Genomic DNA, 26,807 nt, shown 5'->3' with positions numbered 1-26,807 from the left:
CGAATCCTAGCCAGGGCACTATCTGCACAAAGTTTGCGTTGGTTTCCTTCGGGCACTCCGGTTTCCTCCCACATCCCAAAACCATACAGATAAGTTAACTGGCTTGCCCTTAAATTGGCCCTAGACTACAATACATACACGACACGATACATACATATACAAACAACTATGGTGGGTATTTGATTATGAGTCCCATCTGAGGGACAGTTCGTGACAATATACTCTGTAAAGCACTGCGGAAGATCTCGGAGCTATATAAATAATAATAATAAAAGATTGGACAACAGAAAAGTCTGACCAGAACAAAGTAACACCTTGGCCTTAATTCACTAAGCTTTATCAAACACTTTATTGAATGTTTGATAATTTACCTCATGAGTAAAATCTAATTTGTAATTCACTAAGGTGTTATACTGTATATTTATTGAATGTTTTTATAGATAAAACAGTCAATCTATAACACCTTAGTGAATTCAAAATCAGATTCTACCCATGAGGTAAATTATCAAATATTCAATAAAGTGTTTGATAAAGCTTAGTGAATTGAGGCCACTGTGTTAAATAAAAAGGGAAGTTTACTTGTAAACAGTAGGAAGCTAAATACATTTTGTTCAAAAGATTTTGCGCTGCCTTCTTTGCGTGCTGTAAGCTTTACCACAACCTTAAATGATCCCTAAACAGATTTGGCGCGTGTGAAAACACTTCCTGTGCAGGCGGAGCTGAAACTAGGCCTTACAGATGGCTGTGCTGTCGCAGAACAATTTAAAACTAAAAATCTTCTCGCATGTTGCACTGACACAGCCAAGTCCCGCAGAGCGGTACTTTTCCATTAGCCGGAGTTGCTATTAAACAGTTACTAAAACAAGTAGCTGCCTGACATTCCCGGCCGCTGTAGCCATCTGGTGAGAATGCAGGACGCAGGCGATTGCTAATTAAATCCTCCCCGTCCCAAACTGAACATTTACCAGTGCGCTCGGCGGCCCAGCCAAGAATTCCCTGACAGCAGCAGTAGCCCAGGCCCCATTCCATCTACAGTAGACAGTAGGATATGTCAGAGCATTACGGATGCCAGGGACTTAATACGGCAAAGCTTTTAGTCCGGAGCAGGCAGTGAGCGTAGACAGGAGAAGGCACGTTAATAGGTTAGGAGCGGCTTACCTAGAATATTTTCATGTCTCAGAAGCACTGTATTGTACAATTCCGTCTCTCTGAACCAGGACTTCTCATCTCGGGAGGAAAAAATCTTCACAGCGACACTTTCTCCTTGCCACATGCCCCGCCAGACCTCACCATAGCGACCCTTGCCTGGAGACAAAAATATCAATGTGAACCACAAGTGCTGAAAAGAACATTTAAAAAGGGGTTTCCTAGCCAACATCAAGCCATTTGGACGCAGGGATTAGCAGGCATCTATCAGAAACACGAAGAGAAAAAACTGATGAGAAACAATTGTATATATCCTCCTCCTCCTAAAATTACTTTTTTTTTTAAATTTAGATAGCCCACAGTTTTATTTAATATTTAAATCTACTTTTTAAATGGTTACTGTTTCTGCTCAATGAAACACGCATTGATGTTTGCCAGAGCTAATATCTATGAACTATTGACCCTTTTTTTCTCTCTTCTGATCTCAGACGCCATTTACTGACAGGACAGTGGTTTATGGCTGTAATTCGTCATCAGCGAGAGTTACGCTATAGTCTGACACAGACAAACTGTCACTTGCTTACCTGATTTTTAACTCTTAATGCGTAGTACACACTGAGATTTTCTGGCAGACGATAAGATTTTCTGGCAGATTAACTGCCAGATCGACTATTTCCAACATGTCCGATCTGATTTTCAATCTATTTTCCGTAGAAGTGAACGGAAAATTAGATCAGACATGTTGGAAATAGTCAATCTGGCAGTACATCTGCCAGAAATCGTGTGTACTAGGCATAATACAGAGAAAGGAGGAACGCAGCATAGTTGTGTACCTTGCACTGTACATAAACAGGTCCATCTCATTGTGTCACCTCGTGTGTCCATTATCGGTAACTGGGCGCCCAATCGGTGAGTTGGAAGCCTGATGCGGGTAGTAGCTGAACAGCTACGACATAGGGATTAGTGATTGTAGCCAATCGCACACAATCCGCTACAAATAGCTGTTTGGGCACTAGGGTTAGGATTATGGTTCAGTTTATGTACTTAGAGGGTGGAATAAGGTTAGGCATTAAATAGGCGGGGTTCAGTTTAGGCATTACATGGGGTCGGGAGTGGGGGCTCATTATCTGTAATTGGAATTGCCTAGGCATCTCACTCATCAAAACCAGAAGAAATTGCTCAGTAAAAGTTTTAAATGTCTCCTAGCATAAAAAGATGTCCAGTTGAAGCTACTTTATTTTTGTCTTTGAGGGCTGGTGCACACCTAAAAGCGCCAGAGCAATCACAGACAGGCTTTTGAGTCTTTTAAAAAGTGATTTCAGGCATGTGCCTAGCGATCTTCTAGGTATGCCTGGCGACTTTTTTTTTTTTTTTTTTTGCTGTGTTTTGGTGTAGTGTGTTTTTTTCTTTGGGGGGGAGGGGGCAGGGGGTTTTTACAGTTTGACCTAAAAGGTAACGACTGCACCAAAAAAAGAGCTTGAAAAATCGCTCTGTTCAGCACTTTTTAGAGCGATTTTCCAATTTTCCTATACCTAACATTGAGGCTGAATCACCTCAAAAATGCTGCAGGACCCGCGATTAAGTTTCTCTAAAAATCCAACCCATAGAAAAACCATTCGCCAAGTGCTTTCCAAAGCAACAGCATTTTGAACAGCACACAGAAGCGCTCTAGGTGTGCACCGGCCCTTACATATATCATGACCAATGACCTACATTTAACAATCCCTGTGCAGGATCTCAGAAGATCTGACACTGAAGAGCAAGGTCAGCACATAGGTCAGTATACTGGCAGGACCAGGGCGGTACACATGCCGCACCGGGTCGGTACACAGGCCGCACCGGGCCGGTACACAGGCCGCACCGGGCCAGTACACAGGCCGCACCGGGCCAGTACACAGGCCGCACCGGGCCGGTACACAGGCCGCACCGGGCCGGTACACAGGCCGCACCGGGCCGGTACACAGGCCGCAAAGGACGGGGGTCTTGGCTGTCGCAGAACAAAGCGGTCTAGGGAAATGCCCCCTTTTAATGGGCTTGCCGTGACGCCTGCTTTCAATGCCGTATGTAATACAAGAGAGCGAGTATCTCCCTTGATCTGCTGCGGGTGCACAAAACAAAAACTGAACCGAGACTTTCGTACGAACAGCTGAAAGACAATCTGCACTAATGGGGAGCCGGCATTGTAACCGGAGTCTCTTGGCAGGAGCCCACACTTCTGAAGGCTCTGAATGGTAATGCATTTTACATTATCGCTTCATGTCGGTAAATCCTCAACCTTCTGCCAAGAACATTCAGAGCTGCCACTCATTAAATCATTGGAGCTGTATTTAAATGTGAAAATACTCACAGGTATACAGCAATGACAAACCCCGAGCACACCAGCCCTCCTTGCTGAAAGAGTAACTGCAATCAGTACAAAAATCTGTACAAATGCCAAAACCACACAAGTTGTTTTGTAACTGAATGGCACTAATTCTCTAACAACCTTTGGGTCTTCAGCTGCTATGCCTGTCTTGTAAACTGGCTGGAAAGCATGGAAGCTGCATAGAGCTTGGAGGAAAGACTTCCCAGAAACCTCTGCGCCACTGGTGCAGGAGACTGCAGACAGCACAAATCAAAATGTCTTGCATATCATGCGCAAATCATGCATGGAGAGGAGCAAGGCTCAGATCTCCCAGAAGGTCTCAGCAAGCGGCAGCAGGGCGAGGACGACCAGGGGAGCCTCTACAACAGGGGTGTCAAACTCAGTAAGGGGCCAAAATCTAAAACACAGTTTAAGTCACGGGCCAAAATGTTTATTAATGCGGGCCCGTCACCGTGAGCACTTAGCGAGGCTCTCGAAAAAACAAACTGCACATACGCCGAACACTCATGGCATCAAGCTGCGCATGCTCAGTTGCACACGAACCCTGTCCAAGACGCGCAGCTAACTGAGCCTCGAGCAGAAGAACAGGGTCGTGTTCAGGGTCACTTTAACACAGGCCTGGGCAAACGTGGCCTTCCAGCTGTTAAGGAACTACAAGACCCACAATGCATTGCAGAAGTCTGACAGCTACAGTCATGACTCAAAGGCAAATGCATTGTGGGACTTGTAGTTCCTTAAAGTGGATCAGAGATAAAAACTTTTACTCATTGCATAGTTGTGTTCCTTTCATATAGTTTATAGGGCATTTCTCAAGCCAAATACTTTTTTTTTGTCTTGTTTTAATACTCTATTTCCCTATAAACTAAACAAGCCTCGCCCACAGCTTTTTCAGAGTGCCTTGGCACTGTAGCAAGGGCTTATGGGAGCTCAGTCTGGGCAGGAGGAGGGGGAGGTTACTAGCCAGAGATTTCAGAGGCAGAGGGGAGGAGGGGGCACTGAATTTGTCACAGGCTGAGGGTTGGAGATGCTATCTGCTTGCCTGTGTGTAATGTGACAAACAAAACATGGCTGCTGTCATTGTATCACAGGAATAAATAATCGGACTGTTGAAATGGTTTGCAGCTAGATTTGCTGTGTAAACGATCTAACCTTTAGATAAGATATAAAGACAAGTTACTTGTTATCATTTTTCATCTTGGATCCACTTTAACAGCTGGAGGGCCAAGTTTGCCCAGGCCTGCTTTAACCAGACGTTTTGTCTTTTTATTTTGTTGCCAGAAAGAGTTAAGTTTTCAGGCCTGCAAATGTCAGCTTCTGTCCTGTGGGTACCTTGTAAACCTCACTGATAAGCAAATGACATCCACCAAGGTTGCAGAATATAACTTCTAAGGACGAGTAGAGATAGAAAAAGCTCAACAGCTCATGTACTTTAACTCTGGGACACTCCATAGACTGCCATTGAGCAGAGACAGTAAAGCATTAAATTTACCATATGTACTCCAATACAAGTCGACCTCGTGTATACTTGTATTAGAGGTTTTTTTTTTTTTACTAGTATAAAATAAAACCAGATCTTAAGAAAAAAGTCATTTTTAGGAGTAGGATGAAAAATACAATTGTTTATCTCGCCAGTTTATTTTACCTCAGGATCACTTTAACCAACCACTTGTGTACCAGCAGTTTCTGTCCCCTTAACCTCTTGAGGACCGCAGTGTTAAACCCCCCTAAAGACCAGGCAATTTTTCATTAACTTAGCTTTAAGGCCAACACAGCACAAAAGTGATTCTTCCCCCCTTTTCTCCCCACCAACAGAGCTCTCTGTTGGGGGGGTCTAATCGCCCCCCCCCCCCCCCCCCAATGTTTGATTTTTTTTTTTTCTTCAAAAATGTCTTCTTTTAAATTCAGTGTAAACCCCCTCCCCCCGCTAGCCGATCTCCGTGATCAGCTGTCATAGGCTTCAGCCTATGACAACTGATCACCTCTGCTGCTCAGGAGGGGACAGCCGTGTCACAGGGCTGTCCCCAGTACAGCGCTGCTGCTGATCGCAGCGCTGTACTTGTAAATAGACGGCGTCTAACAGTCTCCCGCTCGGAGACTGAGGGCCCGTTTCCACTATAGCGTTGCGGAATCGCCGGCGAATTCGTGATAGTGGAAACGAGCCCTGAAGGAGGAGCTCCGCTCCACCCACCAAGCAGGAGATGCGCGCGCACCCTGCGCGCGATCTCCTGCAAAACACAGCCCCAGGACTTTACGCCAATTGGAGTTAGGCGGTCCTGTGGCGGCCGCCGCGGCCACGCCCATTGGCGTGACGTGGGCGGCAACAGGTTAAGGACCAGAGACTGCTAGTACCAAAAAAATGGCTCCAACCGATGTATCGCTGCACGAACCCACTGCTCTCCCATCGCTATGACAGCAGAGCTCAGAGCGGGTAAGGAGCCGATTTCATTAGCTCCTGACCCTGCGAGAAAATGAGATCGGCTCACAGTGATCACGAGGTCAGGAGCCAATGAAAGTCTGCAGACCGTCACACAGAGCTCTGACGTCATAGCGACGGCAGAAAAAGAGGCCTGCGGTGAAGCAGAGTTGTACCAATTATAGCAGAGAAAGCCAGACAGTTTGGGTTGCTCTGCTAGGAAAAATCAAGGTGATGCTCCCATTTTATCAATTGCACACAGTGGATGTAATAGGATAACCGAACTTTTCAGCTGTATTACTGGACAGCAGAGGTGGTGTGAGGCAGAGCTGCTAGTAATCTTTAGAGCACGCCTCTTGCTGTCTGCAAGAAGTAAATACACAATAAAAAAAAATGACAAAGAGCGCATATATGTACAATGGTAATTTTCTGTTTGCATGCTTATAAACGAGCCCCATAGATCCACCCTGAACACTAATACTAACCGACACATTCCGCTAGGGTGATCTGGCGAGCCACTGTCCTCTGTACCAGGAAGGGAAGCCCAGATCCGCTGCCAGACGTGCAAGAGTGATCCAGCAAATCCTGCGGGGAGACACACAAATCAGTGGCATGCTTGGGATCGATATACAGATGGCTATAAAAGCACATGTATTAAACGAGTTTCCTGTCCTTCACAAGTCACGTCCTTAAAGCGGACCTGAACTCAGAACTTCCTCTCTGCTCTAAAAGATACACAACAGAATAATAACCTTTAAACCATGTGTCGAACTCCAGGCCTGGAGGGCCAGATCCATGCCAGCGTTTAGGATGGACTGAGAAAGAGAGGAATGTGTTCTACCTGATGGACCACGCCTTTCCTGATTCAGACCCATCAATTTATTTGAGCTGTATCAAAAATGTGCGACGATCTCGGCCCTTGTAGGACCGGTTTGACATCCCTGCTTTAAACAAAAACATTTTTGTTACATCGTATACAAATCCTGCAATAAATCTGCACAGTTTCTACTTCCGGAGTCATGGAAGCAGACATAATTACAGCTTGTGCTTTCAAATGAGCTTATCTGCCATCTCTGCCATGGCAGTCATGTGACCCAGGGGAGAGATCAGATTACAACGTATGATTAGACACAAATGAGGGGGAATTACACAGGCTAAACTCTCTTAATACATACAGGGTGCATTTCTCTATGTTTTCCTTCTGTCTTGTGCAAGAGTTCAGGTCCACTTTAAACATTTGCAATATATTCTGCGTGTAAATATTACACTACTTTCTATATGTAATGTACACATGCTGCAGCAATGAACGTATCCACTGCCTGGACCTAAAGCTCGTACACACGTAGAAGGACTGACGCCAGAGAGGGATCAGGAGGTCAATCCCTGGGGCAGCAGTGCAAATCCGAAGCTGTACAGATTCACCACTACTGTACTGGGACATGGTGCATGACCAATGCCCACATATTCACACATTTCACAGCGCAAAGCCAGTGGCAATGGCAGTCAACATTGTACCAGATGCCTGCAGAAGTCCAGAAGCAGGAGCAGTGCATGATGAATAAACATTAGCAGAATACCAGCAGGAGAGGCACCACTCCTCTCCTCATCTGCATCCACTATCAGCTATAAGGCCTCTTGCACACTGCAAGTGATTCCGATTCAGATTCTGCTTTTTAGTCAGTTTTTACATCCGATTCAGATTCCAATTTGCAGTTTGCTCCCTGCACACTGCAAATCGGAATCTGAATCGGATGTAAAAAATGATTAAAAAGCGGAATCTGAATCGGAATCACTTGCCGTGTGCAAGAGGCCTAACTATCACTTGCAGAGCTACTTGATTGGGAGGGACTACATTTTTTTTTCTTTTAGCAAAAAACAAAAAACTGTAAACATACCATAACATTATGTAAAGTTACTTATATCGATCTCAGTCTGCTGCCAGCTAGGATTCCCCAGACAATTGAATAACCCCTTTGTACAACCTGAGAAATGGTACGGTTTGTTAAAGGATATACAGTAGCAATTAAAAGTATGAACCCTTTAAAATTACGTGGATTTCTGCACAAATTGGTCATAAAATGTGACCTGATCAACACTAGACAATCACAGTCTGCTTAAACTAATACCACACAAATAATTAAATGTTTCCATGTTTTTATTGAATGTTTCAAGAAAGTAGTGGTGCACCTCTTTTGCTTATCAGGTGATGTGCCACGGCCCAACCTGGCAGCACCCCAGGTATATCTTCCACGTATATCCAGAGAGCCGGCACCATCCGTTTTCAAAATGCTCTTTTATTGATTAAAGTGCTTTACAGCCATCATAGCTGTGATGGCTGTAAAGCACTTTAATCAATAAAAGAGCATTTTGAAAACGGATGGTGCCGGCTCTCTGGATATACATGTTTTTATTGAACACACCATGTAAACATTCACAGTGCAGGTGGAAAAGGTATGTGAACCCCTAGACTAATAATAATAATACCTTTTTTTTGTATAGCGCTTTTCTCCTGTCGGACTCAAAGCGCTTGCGAGGCAGCCACTAGAGCGCACTCAGTAGACAGTAGCAGTGTTAGGGAGTCTCGCCCAAAGAACTCCTTACTGAATTACTGGCTTACTGAACAGGCAGAGCTGAGATTCGAACCCTGGTCTCCTGTGTCAGAGGCAGAGCCCTTAACTTAGCGGTATGGACGAGCTCAGCTCGTCCAGTACCGCCAGAGGGTGCCGCTCAGGCCCTGCTGGGCCGATTTTGTTCAAATAAAGTGCAGCACACGCAGCCGGCACTTTGCCAGCCAGCCGCGTGTGCTGCCTGATCGCCGCCGCTCTGCGGCGATCCGCGAGCAGCGGCGAAAGAGGGTCCCCCCAGCCGCCTGAGCCCTGCGCAGCCGGAACAAATAGTTCCGGCCAGCGCTAAGGGCTAGATCGGAGGCGGCTGATGTCAGGACGTCGGCTGACGTCCATGACGTCACTCCGCTCGTCGCCATGGCGACGAAGCAAAACACGCTCATTGCGGCCTTCCGTGTTACTTTTGGCCGCCGGAGGCGATCAGAAGAACGCCTCCAGAGCGCCATCTAGTGGGCTAAAGTTGGCTGCATGAAATAGTTTTTTTTTTTATTTAAAAAAAAAAACCCTCCCGCAGCCGCCCTGGTGATCTTAATAGAACGCCAGGGTGGTTAACCAGTACACCATCCAGCCACTACACTAATGACATCTCCAAGAGCTAATTGGAGTGAGGTGCTAGCCAGCTGGAGCCCAATCAATGAGAAGAGATTGGAGATGTTGGTTACAGCTGCCCTGCCCTATTAAAAAAAAAAAAAAAAAAAACACACACACACACACACACCAGTTATGGGTTCGCTATTCCCAAGAAGCATTGCCTGATGTGAATGATACCTCGCACATCCATTTAATTCCAAAAGGTTCACATACTTTTTATTGCTACTGTACCTTAGTCCAAAATGACGCCCCGTGTGTGGGGAGTAGTGCAGAAACTTACCGCACCTCCCTTGGCCCAGACGTCAGCCTCTGTTTTCCAGTAAAGCGGCCCATTCCGAAGTCCTTATCAGCACATGTGCAGTATGTCCGCAGGACTACGCAAGCACTTTTGCGGGAAGGCGCATGCACATTGAACTAGAGGTTGCGGGGAGAGCAGTCACAAGGTGCCCAATTGGACATACTGCGCAAGCACTGCCGACCAGGACTTCAGAATGGGACGCTTCACAGCAAAACGGAGGCTGACCCCCGGCGTGAGGGCGGTGCGACAAGTTTCTGCACTACTCCCCATACACACACAGGGTGTCATTTTTGCCATGTTTTTAGGACTAAGTTATCCTTTAAAGGACAACTGTAGCGCGGAGTACGTGGATGCTGTCATATTTGTTTCCTTTTAAACAATACCAGTTGCCTGGCTGTCCTGCTGATCTTTTTGGCTGCAGTAGTGTTTGATTAACATCAGAAACAAGCATGCAACTCATCTTGTCAGCTCTAACAATGTCAGACATACGTGATTTGCTGCATGCTTGTTCAGGGTCTATAGCTAAAAGTGTTAGAGGCAGAGAGCGGGTAGCCAAGCAACTGGTATTGCTTAAAAGAAAAGAAATATGGCAATCTCCACTTACCTCCCGCTATAGTTGTCCTTTAAGAAATGTTTCCATTTCTCATCCCTCTGCTCGTGTAAATGAAAATGTTTATTTAGTGTAAAGTGTAGAATTGTTTTTTTTGTTACTTTCGTTTTTACAGTCCCTTTCTTACATACAGGTGAAACTCTAAAAATTAGAATATTGAGCAAAAGTCCATTTATGTCAGTAATTCAACTTAAAAGATGAAACAAATACATGAAATAGACCCATCACATGCATAGTGAGATATCAAGCCTTTATTTGTTATGATTTTGATGATTATGGCTAACAGCTTAAGGTGGCCACTAACTGTCCAATTTCTACCAAAAAAAAAAAATCGGAAGTGAAATTGTTCACTACCCCATCAAGAAACCAATCGTCCTCTATCACAACCAACAAGAAAATCCAAAATCTGGTTACACGAAAATCCAATCGGACGACCGTTTTCATAATGGTTTATACTAGATTGTGCCCATCAATGGAGATGATTTACAGCCAATCCGATCAGAATTTCTGATCGCTCAAACTAATTTTCACTAGAAATTGGACCATTAGTGGCCACCTTTAGAGAACCCTTCAATCAAAATCTCAGACTATTAAGGTGGCCACTAATGATCCAATTTTTTTCATCCAATCTTACCATTTCTAGGTAATATAAGGTAACTGCCTGATGTATCCATTTACCTAGTATTTTGACTTAATTTACCCTTATACTACATAGAATAGGTAAGATTGGATGAAAAAGATTGGATCATTAGTGGCCACCATTAGAATATTGTGAAAATGTTCAATATTCTAGGCTCAAAGTGTCAGACTCTAATCAGCTAATTCATCCAAAACACCTGCAAAGGGTTCCTATTTCATAAATTAGTTTCACCTTTTTAGTTGAATAACTGAAATCAATGGACTTTTGCACAATATTTTAATTTTCCGAGTTTCACCTGTATGGCCAGGAACCCTGCACAGCAAAAATAGTTGTGGCGAGCACATTTCTGATTTACAAGCCTGAGGTGTTTCTTTATACACACACTCCAGTTAACCACTCCTCAAAGGAAATTAGCTATGCACACCTGTGTACCTTTGACAGAGATATCAATATAGCACAACGCCACCGAGACACACACTCATGCCAACGATATCTGGATACACAGGCAGGCTACGGTGCATGCTGGGAGTTGCAATGCCACTTCCTGTCTAACAAAAGATGCTAGGGGGCATACAGGAAGCTCCTTAAGATCAGGGGAGGGAGAGTTGATCAGGGAGGGGCTTCAAACATAACAGCTACAGCCACAGACTGACATTGCTTCACCCACTTCCTTCAGTAGTCGGGGAGGAGGGTCTCATTGATTGCCCCGATATCTCTCACCGTTACTGCCACAACTACCCATCTTGCAGCATGTCCAATTGACATGTTTGGCCCGTAATTGGTCGCATTGTTAATTGGGCATGCACTTGGCGGCATCGATTTTCATTCGATCTGATAATAATCGAACCTGATAGTGGATCAGCCGCCAAGTCGCTAGACGTATGGTCACCTTTAGGCTTTACATTTAAAATAGCACTACAGTAATTCTGTGGCAGCAACTATGTACAGTAATTGTGTTTTTTTGTTTCACATTTATTGAAGCAATATATAGATAAATCCACAAGGTGGCAGCAAGTTGCACTGTTCAGCTGCACAGCAGGAATGCCTCAAATTCAGAATACTCTCCTACATAATAAACTGAAGGTAGATTTTCCCAAACTAGAGATAGTTGTGCATTGCAAGAGATGCACTTTTCTCATGAAAACACTCTGCTATAGCCCACATACGGGAAAAAGCTGATCATAATTGCTCAAAGCTACAGTCAGGTCCATAAATATTGGGACAGACAATTCTAACATTTTTTGGCTCTATACACAACCACAATGGATTTGAAATGAAACGAGCCTGATGTGCTTTAACTCCAGACTGTCAGCTTTAATTTGAGGGCATTTACATCCAGTTTGCATATGTGCCTCCCACTTGTTAAGGGACCAAAAGTAATGGGACAGAATAATAATCATAAATCAAAGTTTCACTTTTTAATACTTGGTTGCAAATCCTTTGCAGTTAATTACAGCCTGAAGTCTGGAAACGCATAGACATCACCAGACGCTGGATTTCATCCCTGGTGATGCTTTGCCAGGCCTCTACTGCAACAGCCTCCAGTTCCTGTTTGTTCTTGGGGCATTTTCCCCTCAGTTGTGTCTTCAGCACGTGAAATGGATGCTCAAATCGGATTCAGGTCAGGTGATTGACTTGGCCATTGCATAACATTCCACTTCTTTCCCTTCAAAAACTGTGGTTGCTTTTGCAGTATGCTTTGGGTCATTGTACATCTGCACCGTGAAGTGACATCCAATGAGTTCTGAAGCATTTGGCTGAATATGAGCAGATAATGTAGCCCGAATCACTTCTGAATTCATCCTGCTGCTTTTGTCAAAGTCATCAATCAAGAAAAAAAAGACTTCACCAAAGTGAATATAGAGGGTTCACCACAAGATGTTAACCATTGGTGAGCCTCAAAAACAGGAAGGCCATATTAGAGTTTGCCCAATGACATCTTAAAAGCCTTCACAAGTCTGGAACAACATACTATATGCAGATGAGAACAAGATCAACTTGTACCAGAGTGATGGGAAGAGAAGAGTATGGATAAGGAAAGGAACTGCTTATGATCCTAAGCATATCACCTCATCAGTGAAGCATGATGTTAATAGTGTCATAACATGGGCATGTATGGCTGCCAATGGAACTGGTTCTCTTGCAATTATTGATGATGTGACTGCTGACAAAAGCAGGATGAGTTCAGAAGTGCATTGGGCATTTCACTTGCTGAAGACAAAACTGAAGGGAAAATGCCCCAACAAGAAGCAGGAACTGAAGAGGCCTGGAAGAGCATCACCAGGGATGAAACCCATCCGTTCTGTCCTATGCGTTCTAGACATCAGGTGTCTGTGGAAGTTTGATTTATGATGATTATTCTGTCCCATTACTTTTGGTCCCTTAACAAGTGGGAGGGACATATGCAAACTGTTGTAATTTCTACACCGTTCACCTGATTTGGATGTAAATATCCTCAAATTAAAGCACACAGTCTGCAGTTAAAGGGAAGGTCCGAGGTGATTAACAAGCAAAAATCTACTTACCTGGGGCTTCCACCAGCCCCTTGCAGCCCACCTGTGCCCTCGCAGCAGCTTCTCTCTCCCCACTGGTGGCCCCAGATCCCCTCTGGTGCAAGATGACTACTGCGCTCCAGCATGCGGTTCACGGAGTCGTGCTGATGTCATCTGGACTGTACTGCGTAGGCCCAATAGTTCTGCGCCTGCGCAGTACAGTCCGGATGACGTCAGTGTGACTCCGTGAGCTGCACGCTGGAGCGCAGTAGATGCTGAGCTGGCGAGGTCAGTCGGAGGGGACCACCGCGAGGGCACAGGACGGCTGCAAGGGGCTGGAGAAAGCCCCAGGTAAGACGATTTTTGTTTTTTAATCAACTTGGACCTTCCCTTTAAAGCACATGTTTGTTTAATTGCAAACCCATTGTGGTTGTGTATAGAGCCAAAAAAAGTTAAAAATTGTGTCCGTCACAATATTTATGAACCTGACTCTATATACCACATAGGAAAACGTTTCTATACCGCAAGGTCTGTATGGCTGGTATTGTGGTGAATCTCGCCACCCCACAGTGGGATGTCAGGACCATGGTCCTGCCAGTTTCCTGTCTGTGAGCCTTGTAACATAGTGGGAAATATCAGCTGTTTCCAAATGCTAAGCAACCAGTATCTCCCTCTGTGCATATGTATATCTACCGGTATAAAAAAAACCCAAAATCAACCTTTTAATTGGGCGTGGTTATAAATAATGGTAGCCATCTAGTTTTTTTCTTGTCTGCCAGTAGTAAAGATGATGACATGCAGGCTGATTGTGGATCAAACAATATTAAATTACATGGTGAATATCAATCATTTCTTGATCTCTTCTGTATTTTTTAATTTCTCACTTTTCGATGTATCGACTTCTCACTAAACTTCCTCTATAACCTCCTTAGCGGTAACCCCGAGCTGAGCTCGGAGTAAGCCGCCGCAGAGGATATCTCAGCCCCTGGTGGGGCGATTTCTGAACTGCAAAGTGCTGTACGCGCAGCTAGCGATCGTCCGTACGCAGCAGCGGAAGAGGGCCCCCCGCCAGAGCCCTGGGCAGCCCGGACCAATCACTCCCGGGCAGCGCAAAGGGCTGGATCGGATGGGTCTGACGTCAGGACGTCGGCTGACGTCCATGACGTCATTCCGATCGCAGCCATGACGACAGGAGAAGCCAAACAGGAGATCGCGTTCTATACGCAATCTCCTGCTTACTTTTGTTGCCAGCGGCGATCGGACTAGAGGGACACATGCGCCCTCTAGTGGTGTTTCATGTAGCTACCACTCAGGTAGCTACATGAAGCAAAAACAAAAAAATTAAAAAAAAAGTGCAATGCAGCCTCCTTGGCGGGAAGATTGAACCGCCAAGGAGGTTAAGGCCTGTATGAACAGGTGCACATCTGCAGGCAAGCAGAGGTCCACAATGGATTACTTAGTTTGTAAAGTTGAACTGCAAAAAAGCACTTCAAATTTACAGTTTTCTACAAGATCATTTTGAGAATTTGCCTCATCCAATTTTGGCTGGACCTGAGCTGTAGAAAGCCTGTATGGGAGTGTGAGCCTGGCTGGACCTGAGCTGTAGCTAAGCCTGTATGGGAGTGTGAGCCTGGCTGGACCTGAGCTGTAGCTAAGCCAGGCTGGGAGTGTGAGCCTGGCTGGGAGTGTGAGCCTGGCTGGTCCTGAGCTGTAGCTAAGTCTGGAACTGAGCTGTAGCCAAGCCTGTATGGGAGTGTGAGCCTGGCTGGAACTGAGCTGTAGCCAAGCCTGTATGGGAGTGTGAGCCTGGCTGGACCTGAGCTGTAGCTAAGCCAGGCTGGGAGTGTGAGCCTGGCTGGGAGTGTGAGCCTGGCTGGACCTGAGCTGTAGCCAAGCCTGTATGGGAGTGTGAGCCTGGCTGGACCTGAGCTGTAGCTAAGCCAGGCTGGGAGTGTGAGCCTGGCTGGGAGTGTGAGCCTGGCTGGACCTGAGCTGTAGCCAAGCCTGTATGGGAGTGTGAGCCTGGCTGGACCTGAGCTGTAGCTAAGCCTGGACCTGAGCTGTAGAAAGCCTGTATGGGAGTGTGAGCCTGGCTGGACCTGAGCTGTAGCTAAGCCTGGCTGGGAGTGCGAGCCTGGCTGGACCTGAGCTGTAGCTAAGCCAGGCTGGGAGTGTGAGCCTGGCTGGGAGTGTGAGCCTGGCTGGTCCTGAGCTGTAGCTAAGTCTGGAACTGAGCTGTAGCCAAGCCTGTATGGGAGTGTGAGCCTGGCTGGACCAGAGCTGTAGAAAGCCTGTATGGGAGTGTAAGCCTGGCTGGACCAGCGCTTTAGCTAAGCCTGTATGGGAGTGTGAGCCTGGCTAGACCTGAGCTGTAGAAAGCCTGTATGGGAGTGTGGAGCCTGGCTGGACCCGAGCTGTAGCTAAGCCTGTATGGGAGTGTGAGCCTGGCTAGACCTGAGCTGTAGAAAGCCTGTATGGGAGTGTGGAGCCTGGCTGGACCTGAGCTGTAGCTAAGCCTGGCTGGGAGTGTGAGCCTGGCTGGACCTGAGCTGTAGAAAGCCTGTATGGGAGTGTGAGCCTGGCTAGACCTGAGCTGTAGAAAGCCCGTATGGGAGTGTGGAGCCTGGCTGGACCTGAGCTGTAGCTAAGCCTGGCTGGGAGTGTGAGCCTGGCTGGACCTGAGCTGTAGAAAGCCTGTATGGGAGTGTGAGCCTTGCTGGACCCGAGCTGTAGCTAAGCCTGTATGGGAGTGTGAGCCTGGCTAGACCTGAGCTGTAGAAAGCCTGTATGGGAGTGTGGAGCCTGGCTGGACCTGAGCTGTAGCTAAGCCTGGCTGGGAGTGTGAGCCTGGCTGGGAGTGTGAGCCTGGCTGGACCTGAGCTGTAGAAAGCCTGTATGGGAGTGTGAGCCTTGCTGGACCCGAGCTGTAGCTAAGCCTGGCTGGGAGTGTGAGCCTGGCTGGACCTGAGCTGTAGCTAAGCCTGTATGGGAGTGTGAGCCTGGCTGGACCTGAGCTGTAGCTAAGCCTGGACCTGAGCTGTAGAAAGCCTGTATGGGAGTGTGAGCCTGGCTAGGAGTCATCCACATGAAATGCTGCTTCATGGTTTAACAAGTCTTGCGTTCCCAGCTAGCTTACAGCAGACTAGTAATATCGGTCCTGGGTTTGTGCTTAGTGAGGGCAGCCAACACCCAGTTTAATGAGCTTAGAGTTCAACGGACCGTGAGCAAAGGAAAACTGTGTGTGAAAATGTTAGAAAGCGCGTGGAACGCCAACGGCTGTGGCACAAGGAAGACGTGGCCCGATCCTTAAATAACGCACAAAAGCTCTGCAATTTCAGGTTTAAAAAAATCCCCAACTGCAAATTGATGGGAACAAAAAAAACTGTATCTGTAGAATTAATCCTAAATAAGATTTTGTAAAATTGCAGCATCCCCCCTGCTTCGTCAGTGATCCACTTGGAGGATAGCGACAGAATACATTAGTAGCCTGCAAGCTAGCTGAACAGCCTAGCTCCTGCAATGTCGAGGGATCAGGATCCAAGATCCTTGTCGGGTGCAACAAGCCTCTTATGAGAGTAAAAGCTTAGGCTGGAGACATTCTCTCCTCCGCATCTTTCAGAGCATTTACACACACCCCCTCCGCACAAACAAATCCCTGATGCTTACCGCTAGCGTGCTGTCGCCGACATTGGACGCGATCAGCCCATCGATGGTGCCGTACTCTGCGTCTCTCGTGCTCAGCCTCTCCATGTGTCGCTGCTGAATTTTCCGGAAGACCAGTAGGGCCACAACAGAAAGAACAATTAGCACGATGACGGGGGCCAGAACAAATATCGCCAGAGTCTGCACGCTGTAATTTAACGCATCACCATGATTGGGATCTGGAGAACAGACAAAATACAGCACATGATGTAATGCAATGCTCTGAATACTGGAGACAACAAGACACCAAGATTTGAAACATCACTAAATAGTAACAGAGGTCCTAATTTACTAAGCTGGGAGAGTAATTATTATTTTTTATTATTTTAGTATTTATATAGCGCCGACATATTACGCAGCGCTGTACAGTGTATATATATATCTTGTCACTAACTGTCCCTCAAAGGAGCTCACAATCTAATCCCTGTAATGGAGTGTAAGTAAGCCAGAAGACCTGAGACAAGATTTACACTCAAAATTGCGTAAAAAACAACAACCATTAAACAGTAAAAAATGACTTTGAAACACTATAAGACTGGTATGATGCCATTTGAATGCATATTTACACCTCCCTGACACTAACTGATGATATTACCAGGCTAGACTTGTAGCAAGCAAAGAGAACGTTTTCCAGGAGAAACTTTTCTACCTTGTTTACACAGTGTAGTGCACTTCTAACACAACAGCAATCTTCTGAATTAGCAGCTAAATGAAGCTTAACGCTTGAGTGTTAACCCTTCCATTCAAATGGTTTTATTCTATGTCTAACGTGGACCCACATATTTAAACAATACCAGTTGCCTGGTGGCTGCAGTAGTGTCTGAAGTACATCAGAAAAAAGCATGCAGTTAAGCTTGTCAGTTCTGACAATATTGTCAGAAATAAGTTATCTGCATACGCTTGTTCAGGGTCTATGGCTGAAAGTATTAGAGGCAGAGGATCAGCAGGACAGCCAGGCACCTTCTTACATGACAGCCCAATGAAGAGGATCTGGTGTATGTTACCTTTAGTGGGCAGGTAAGCAGTGATGTTCATATTGCAGAGGTCGCTCTGGCAGCACTCCACGGCCTGGTCTGGAGAGGGAGGGGTCTTGCACGTCATGCGGCCCTGTTCATACACTTGGAAGCAGCCTTTCTGATAGACCAGGACACCATCGTTTATACTGAGTGAGGAGAAGCACTGCTGCCCGTAGCAACGATCGCCGCTGCCACACGAGGTCCCCTCACACACACATCTGTACTGGCCAGAGTTCACCTTCAGCTCCTCATCTGTGAACAGAAGGCAAGGGTTCAATACAAAATAGCATAAAATCGCTAGTCAAGTAAGAGTACTCCTTCAGTCGCCAAAATAAGACAATACAGCTTTCAGAATGGCAAAAGGAAGTGGACCTGTCACAGTTAACAGCGATTTTCTACGGACTGACTCATACATATACGTTTTAAAGTGTCTGACACATTACCATTGCCCCGGTTAGGGGCATGCACCCATGCAGGGGTGGCATCAGACCCCAGAACGGCCCCAGGAGCAGTACAATGTGCTCAAACATTGCGATGCTGTCCTGGGTCTTTGTCAGAAAAATAGCTTCATTTCTGGTAAACTAATACCATTCCTCAGACTTGCATTCATGCAAAAAAGGCGCTGGGAAATTTGGGAACAGGTTAAAGCCGAAAAACTTCTCACCCTGCTCCTGCAAAAGTCTAGGCGGCATTAATATTCCCCCTCCAGGCCGCCGCCATGCACTGAGGAAGCAAGATGCTATTGCTGGTGGCCGAATTACACGGTTTTTAACCACCTTAGCGGTATGGACGAGCTCAGCTCGTCCATTACCGCCAGAGGGTGCCGCTCAGGCCCTGCTGGGCCGATTTTGATCAAATAAAGAGCAGCACACGCAGCCGGCACTTTGCCAGCCGCGTGTGCTGCCCGATCGCCGCCGCTCTGCGGCGATCCGCCGCGAGCAGCGGCGAAAGAGGGTCCCCCCAGCCGCCTGAGCCCTGCGCAGCCGGAACAAATAGTTCCGGCCAGCGCTAAGGGCTGGATCGGAGGCGGCAGACGTCAGGACGTCGGCTGACGTCCATGACGTCACTCCGCTCGTCGCCATGGCGACGAAGTAAACAAAACACGGAAGGCCGCTCATTGCGGCCTTCCGTGTTACTTTTGGCCGCCGGAGGCGATCAGAAGAACGCCTCCGGAGCACCATCTAGTGGGCTTTCATGCAGCCAACTTTCAGTTGGCTGCATGAAATAGTTTTTTTTTTACTTAAAAAAACCCCTCATGCAGCTGCCCTGGCGATCTTAATAGAACGCCAGGGTGGTTAAAGTAATTTGGGCTCAGTCTTTTGACGAGGCCCAAATTACTGTCTTGAGCACCGCTGTAACCATAATTCACACTACGGCCTACGGCAAAGCATGGTGTGCCACTTTGCCAGACTTATCAACTGCCCTTCAGGAAACGCTTTAAAAAAACAAACAAAGAATACCATGAGTATCCCCATGAGGAAATGGACTTATCAAGTCCAAAACCTGTCAGTGTTAGGTCTGACAGGTTTTGACCACGATGGTCTGAGCCATGCTTATGCGCTTTGAGTCCTATGGGAGAAAAGCGCTCTACAAATGTTATTTGTTGTTGTTGTTGTTGTAGTAGTAAACAACTTCAGGCCCATGGCCCTAACATCAGTGGTCAGTAAGACCTTTGAAAGAGCGGTCCTGTCTCTGCTCAAGAACACTGCTCTAGACCGACTGGACCCTCTCCAGTTTGCGTACAGAGAAAACAGGTCCACTGACGATGCTATTAACATCTGCCTGTCGTTTATCACTGACTGCCTAGACAGGCCGGACTCATACGCCAGAGTTCTCCTCCTGGACTTCAGCTCAGCCTTCAATACTATCTGCCACAGTATTCTGCATGACAATCTCACAGAGCTTTAAGTCCATCTAATTCTCTGTCTCTGGATCACAGACTTTCTCTCGAACAGGTCCCAGGTTGTGAAGCTGGGTGACATCTCCTCCCGACCCAGAGTGACCAACACTGGAGCCCCTCAGGGCTGCGTCTTGTCACCATTCCTGTACTCTCTATACACGAAGAACTGCACATCCACTGCTGACTGTCAAAATCATCAAATTTGCGGACGACATCACAATTGTGAGAGTTACGAGCAGGCTTACCGCCAGGAGGTTGACAGTCTGCAATTGGTGTAGAGAGAATAGGCTAGTTCTTAACAGCCAAAATCGTGGAGATGGTAATCTACTTCAGGAAGTATGCATGTAATCTCCTACCGATGTACATCGAGGGTACCGAAGTCGCTAGGGTTCCCAGCATCCGCCTCCTGGCTACAACCATCTCGGACGACCTGACATGGAGGGCAAATACCACCGCAACTCAGAAGAAAGCTCAACAAAGACTCTTCTTCCTTCGCCAACTAAATAAGTTTGGTATGGCCCAAGAACTTCTGAGATACTTCTACTCTGCGACAATCGAGTCAGTTCTTTGCTCATCCATCCTGGTCTGGTTCGCTAGCTGCACTGCCAGTGACATATATAAACTCCAGAGGGTCATCAGCTCAGCGGAGAGGATTATTGGGATACCTCTTCCCCCACTAAATCTCATCTACAACACCAGACTGCGTAACAGAGCAATGAAAATTGTGGGCGACCCCTCTCACCCTGGCCACAGTTTTTTCATGCGACTCAAACTGGGTCGGAGGTTCCAGTCCATCCCTGCAGAAACTACTAAGCGTATGAACACTTTTTCCCCACTGCCATTGTACTCTTGAACTCTGCTCGTTCCACTGACCCCTCCTGTAGCCATCTGCGGACTAATATCTGACTTCAACTGTGGCTGCTCTGCTATCCACCCTGCTTAGGTCATACAAGAATTATCTGCTGTTACACGCTGCTGTCCTTGCTAGCCTGCAATGCTCTACTTCAATGTGTATTACTCTTGTCCTGTTGCATATTACTTTTGTTTTTGTTGTTTTACTCTTGTCTGTTATATTACTTTTTCTGTGCCTATCAATGTGCCAAATCCAATTCCATGCACGGCCCAACCGTGCTTGGCAAAATAAACTAATTCTGATTTGTGCTACACAACCAATTCATTATATCATTTTTTTTTTCCGCTTCAGTGTCTCTTTAAAAGTAATTACAGTACAGGGACGTAAGAAAAGCCACTTTCAAATCGGATTGCCCTTTAATAAACCTGGCGTCATAATATTGGAGTGAAGAAATGGTGATCTGATAACATAAGAGCTATGTATATATGCTCCCAGCATCCAGACTTCCTTCTGCATGCATTACTCATATGCTCAGCATTATTTTCCCCAGACAAGCTGAGCCCAGTCACAATAATACCAGCAGAGCGGGCGGGGCCTGTCTGGCCTCAGGGGAGGGTGGCGGAGAGCTCTCTCTCTATAGCGCTCTTCCTTAAAGCTTTATTTATAAAACAGCAGACATGCTCTCCTGTCAGCTCCATTAAACCACTTTACAACCTGGAATTTAAGACATGCAATACACAAAGAGCAGCCTCAGCTGGAATGGACTTTACAACCCTGTCCATGGTTTATTTTTCCAAGTCTTCTGAAGAGCAACGTCATATTAACCATTTCTTCCAAACATAGCAAGGCAAGAGTTTAAAATACAACCAAGGATTCTTCTCTATGGATTTTCATTAGGACACTTTGAATTTCCTTGGTCATGCTGATGTACATCTTACTAATTAAACATCGCTTAAAAGAAATTATTATTACTAAGTATTTATATAGCGCCTACATCTTCCGCAGCGCTGTACAGAGTATATTGTCTTGACACTTAAAGAGAAAACGTAACCAAGAATTGAACTTCATCCCAATCAGTAGCTAATACCCCCTTTCCCATGAGAAATCTTTACCTTTTCACAAATGGATCACCAGGGGGCTCTGTATCGCTGATTGGCTGATATGGTGAAACCCCTCCCCCACAGGGTGAAGTCAGGACCATTGTTCTGACATCACCCTGTGGGAGCCTTGTTGCACTGTGGGAAATAACAGCTGTTTCCAACTGCCAAAAAAGCAAGCAGCATCTCCTTCCACTGACATCACCTGCCAGCAGTAAAAATGTCACCATGTGATACACGTCAGAATGTAAATCAGGGAGAGGAAATATTTTACAATGGGCAAACTGACTAAATCATTTGTACATAATTATTGTAAAAAACAAAGCACTTTTTTAAATTACATTATCTTCACTGGAGTTACTCTTTAACTGTCCCTCAAAGGGGCTCACAATCTAATCCCTACAACAGTCATAAGTCTATGTATATATTGTGTAGTGTATGTATCGCAGTCTAGGGACAATTTTTAGGGGGAAGCCAATTAACTTATATGTATGTTTTTGGGATGTGGGAGGTAACCGGAGTACCTAGAGGAAACCCACACAGACACAGGGAGAACTTGCAAAGTCCGTGCAGATAGGTCCTTGGCTGGGGTTCGAACTTAGGTGCCAGCTCTGCAAGACAGGCGCTAACCACTACTCCATTGTGCTGTTAATGTTAAAGGGTACCCGAGATAAAGATAAAGGCTGTATTTATACTTACCTGGGGCTTCCTCCAGCTCTATGAGGTGCTTGGGCTCCCTCGCTGTCTTCTCCAGCCACTCCGCTGTCTTTTAATTAGCTCCAATAAACTGGCCAGTCGTGAGCTTCTGCGCAGCGAGGCCACGTGCCCTCGTTGCAGCCAGCCACATAACCGGGGCTGAATAAAAGTCAACGGTGCGGCCGGAGAAGATGGCGAGGGAGCGCAAGCAGCCGCTTCGGTTGGGTTTCATCTAGTGCGAGTACACAGCTTCAGACTCCCCAATTTATGCCCTAGGTTCTGAACACCTGGTACGCATACCCTGGAGGTACTTGAGTTAGATTTTGGGGGGTACTTACAATTGACTTGGAAAGATCAGTACAGGGAGTTTGGGGATTAAATAATTATACTGTGTATACTTGAATATAAGTCTAGAAATTTAGGTCTGATTCACTTCAAACGTATAGGGGTTGACTTATACACAAGTCACGGGCAACACTGAGCACACTGAGTTATGTACTAATAGTGACATTCCCATTTGCAGCAATTTACCCAGTGGTAAGTTATACTTTGAGGAAAGGAAATGCCACAACAATTAACAAGGAAGGAGCAGGGGGTAAATACTGGGCTGCATAAAAGGGAGTGAATAATTACAGCACTTGGGGGCCTGGAGGAGGTATTGGCTTCACTTAAGGGACAGGAGGAGTTAATGGCTGCAATACTGTATGCAGTGGTGTCATTAATCCCTCTTGGTCCCCAAGTGTAGCCATTAACTTTGCTGGGTAGACTAATACTTGAGTCAATAAAAAATTCCAGCTTAAAGAGACTAACAAAATTTTCAGCCCTATTTCTTCTATCCTATAAGTTCCTATACCTGTTCTAATGTGGTCTGTCTTACTGCAGCCTTTCCTAGTTGCACTGTCTCTGTAATATTCTGTTATCTAATCTAACCTTCTTTCCTTTGTCAGCTCAGGCAAGAATGTGCTGCTTTGCTTGTGATAGGGAGAAGCTATACACACCCTCTCCACGCCCCCCCTGCAGGCTCTGTATGAGTCACTGACTGAGCTTCTCTGAGCCTATCACAAGCTGGTTAGCAGCCATGTCTTGTTTGTAAAAACTGCCTAAAACTGGCAATTACAAGCCAGGATTGCAGCAGGGAGTGGCACAAACAGCACAGAGGGGCCCAGGAGAATATCATGAATAGAATGGTATGCTTTTTATTGTAATAATTTTAGAGTACAGATTCTCTTTAACAGATTTGAATATTGGAGTGGACTTATACACAAGGTCGACTTGTATTCGAGTGTATATACAGTAAATCATATATAAATTATGATGAATAAATATTTACTTACTGTGTGAGAGTAACAGCATAGTTCCACTATTCACATTTACCAATAATACTAAATCTAGTAGGGTGAACTAGCGATATAAAAACCTTAAAACCTTTCTTCAGAAGGAAGGAGGATATACATATAAAGGAATACTATCGATATCCAAGTGTTCTAAAATGACAATGTACAAATAATGTCTAAGTAGCTGTGTTAACATTTTCCTACTTTTCATGTTAAATAGAGGCAAAAGCTGTAATTTATTGAGGGTAGGATTTAGCTATATTGGGACAAATCAATTGCAGAAGGGGTGTCTGCTTCAATGCACAGCCAGAGTTAACATATCAGACTACAGAAAGCACATATCAAACATATCAAACTCTGAAAGCAAAAACAGTATGAAAAGCTGTGACATTTAGTTACATTTCCTCTGCTCTCTTCAGACACATAAGTCAGAAACACAGGATCTGCAGCTGTTGGGAGCTCTCTTCTCTGTCACACACAGAGCTACACATAGAGTTAACTGATCAAGTGTGAGGGGAATTTCCCCTCTCCTCATGGCTCAGTCAGCCATCAGTTTTGGCATCAGTAAAGATTGAAAGTATTTTGCTAACAGCAAACAAAGAAGTTGCTACTAAAATGTATACACCAGTACTTAGCAGCACTTCCCAAACAATTCCTGTGTCAATTGAAAAAAATATGTGAATCGATAGTATTCCTTTAACTTGCATGATTTTAAAACAAATGAAGGCCAAAGCCTAAGAAATGTCAGCACTTAAGGTGCCCATACACTCGTCAGATTGGCAGCAGACAGATAAGAAATGCATCTGATGATCTATCTGATGCGTTTTTAGAACATTTTTTACCAGGATAGAATTCCAATAGATTTCAGTTTGAAATCTGTTGAAATTCGATCTGATGGCATTTTTTTGCCATCAGATTTCCATTAAGGCCAATGCAAACTGATAAGCAATCTCATCAGATCGACCTAAATTTTCCACCCTGCTAGTTCGATGGAAATCCATCGAAATCGATCGAAATCGGCCGTCGATCGGTCGATTGGCCAACCGATTTGCGATCGATCGATCGATCGCGATCGATCGGTCGGCCAGAAAATCGGCTGAGTGTATGGGCTGCTTAAGGGAAGTGGAGGCTACAGTGCCTCTGGACTATTTCCCCCTCCTCTCTGTATGGGATTATGTCACTCACCTTCTATACTAGGAGATGTGAAGGCCAGCATCATGAGCACAGGAAGAATCATATCACCATCCACCATTGTACAGCTCTGTAAAAGGAAAGGAAAAAAAAAAACAAAGATTAATTTATATGCAGTTACGGTTTACAGTAATCTGTTCCGCAGGCATGATTATCACACATAAAAAAAATATGCAAAGAAAACTATTTTCCTTATATACAAATAACTACTGAGCCAGGGATGGGGCATAAAGGAGGGTAAAACAAAGCATAATGTGAACGTAAACGAGAGGATGCAGTGTTACCACTTCTACTTTGCAAACACAGATCAAAGTATCATCACAATTCTCCCATGGGATTGTACACACTCCCAAGTACTGTACATCTTCCCTCGTTAGCGATGATGTTCCTGGTAGTGTCTGGAGTGCAGTATAGGCTACTTTCACTTGGAGTGCAGATCAGAGCAGGCCTACTCACTGCAAAACTAAGGAGAGTGGAGAGGAGAGTTCTAAGTCCCACCTGCGGAAGTATCGACGCCACTCACAGGAAGTGAGTGGCTGATGCTATTCAGTGATGGCTGCAATTTTTAAGGAGCCCTAATACTGTACCAGCAATTTATCCAGCCTGGCTGTGCAGCTCCAAGGTATACTTAACCGTGCGCTTGTACTGTACCTCCAACGGGAGGACAGAGTTTATGCTTTGCAGCAGAGACAATGTACCAGGGCATTTATAGATCAATATAAAATGTGAGGCTAGATCATTGTTGCAAGGATAAAAGAAAAGAAAAATTACCAGAAGCCGGTAAAATTCATTGCCAGGAGGACACTGCTAAGCTACCATCCTACACAGTCTGAGTCATAAAAACTAATCCGAGTACGTGGCCAACAGGAGAAAATAATAAAATATTACAAAGCTTTAATCAGTGGAGTGGACAAGGAGAGGGCACGACACCCGAATTCCAACACACTGGTGAGTCACTGAGCAATAACGGACCAGAGATAATACCGCCGCTTTTATAGAAAGCATTGCAAGACCAACAACAACCTTGCGGTTCTAGGCAGCTGTCACTGGACTGATTCACCTACTATCATCTGCGTCTGTGGGGGATTACCATGGGAAGATCTGTGTGTAGGAACTGCAGTTAATGAGATTACACAGAACATACACAGATCTACTGAATATTCTAGAACAAGAAGAGGTCCATAAGTTAAAGCAGAATTCCAGCCACTACAAAGAAAACTGCTCTAGGTGCTGCTAAATTAACAATGGACGTTTGAAGAGTGCATGCGCAGAACGCTTCCAGCTGCTGTACAGTCAGGCGGAAGTGCAGGTGTGCAAAGAGTGAGGAGTGGGGCGGAGTTTGCAACACTCCACCAGTCAGAGCCTGGCTTCAGAGTAGTGCAACAGAAAGGAGGCCGGCAAAACCAGACGGCTTGTAAGTATCAGGTGTCCCAATAACAGACACTTTCATGTTTATTGTATAATTTTGAAGTTAAGTTCAGGAGTCCTTTAGAGCAAACCTGAACAATAAAAAGTTGACTTTTACTCACCCCGGGCTTCTTCCAGCCCCTATGGTCTTTGAGGCCCACCATGTCTCTTCTGTTGTGCTGCTGTCACCCCTAGTTACATTTCCAACCCCGCTTCATAAAAACTTGTACTTAATACATAAGAAAAACACTCTCAGCCACAAAAGTGCAATCGATGAGGTGCGCGGCCAGGACAGCCCATGCATGCGCAGTGGTCACAACCCAGCCGGGTTGGGGATAGTAATTGAGGGTGATAGAGGCACAATGGAGGGTCTTGGAGGACAATGAAGAGCCTCGAAGACTATGGGAGGCTGGAAGAAGCCTCAGGTAAAGT

The 26,807-nt window shown here is 45.6% G+C and overlaps 1 protein-coding gene across 3 annotated transcripts in view; it reads right to left on the bottom strand.

The window, feature by feature from the left end:
* The window catches only part of ACVR1 (activin A receptor type 1), a 140,861-nt gene that overhangs the window by 35,274 nt on the left and 78,780 nt on the right, over window positions 1-26,807 (bottom strand). For all 3 annotated transcript variants that reach the window (XM_068245746.1, XM_068245747.1, XM_068245749.1), the window contains exons 2-6: window positions 24,963-25,038; window positions 17,886-18,149; window positions 16,846-17,060; window positions 6,410-6,509; window positions 1,159-1,305 (exon numbers count right to left, since the gene is read on the bottom strand). In XM_068245746.1, the coding sequence (XP_068101847.1) occupies window positions 1,159-1,305; window positions 6,410-6,509; window positions 16,846-17,060; window positions 17,886-18,149; window positions 24,963-25,029 (793 nt within the window). In that variant the 5' untranslated portion in view covers window positions 25,030-25,038. The remainder of the gene's footprint in view (window positions 1-1,158; window positions 1,306-6,409; window positions 6,510-16,845; window positions 17,061-17,885; window positions 18,150-24,962; window positions 25,039-26,807) is intronic.

Source organism: Hyperolius riggenbachi, chromosome 7, assembly GCF_040937935.1.
Source record: "Hyperolius riggenbachi isolate aHypRig1 chromosome 7, aHypRig1.pri, whole genome shotgun sequence".
NCBI lineage: Eukaryota > Metazoa > Chordata > Amphibia > Anura > Hyperoliidae > Hyperolius > Hyperolius riggenbachi.
This window is presented reverse-complemented; position numbering and strand designations above follow the sequence as displayed.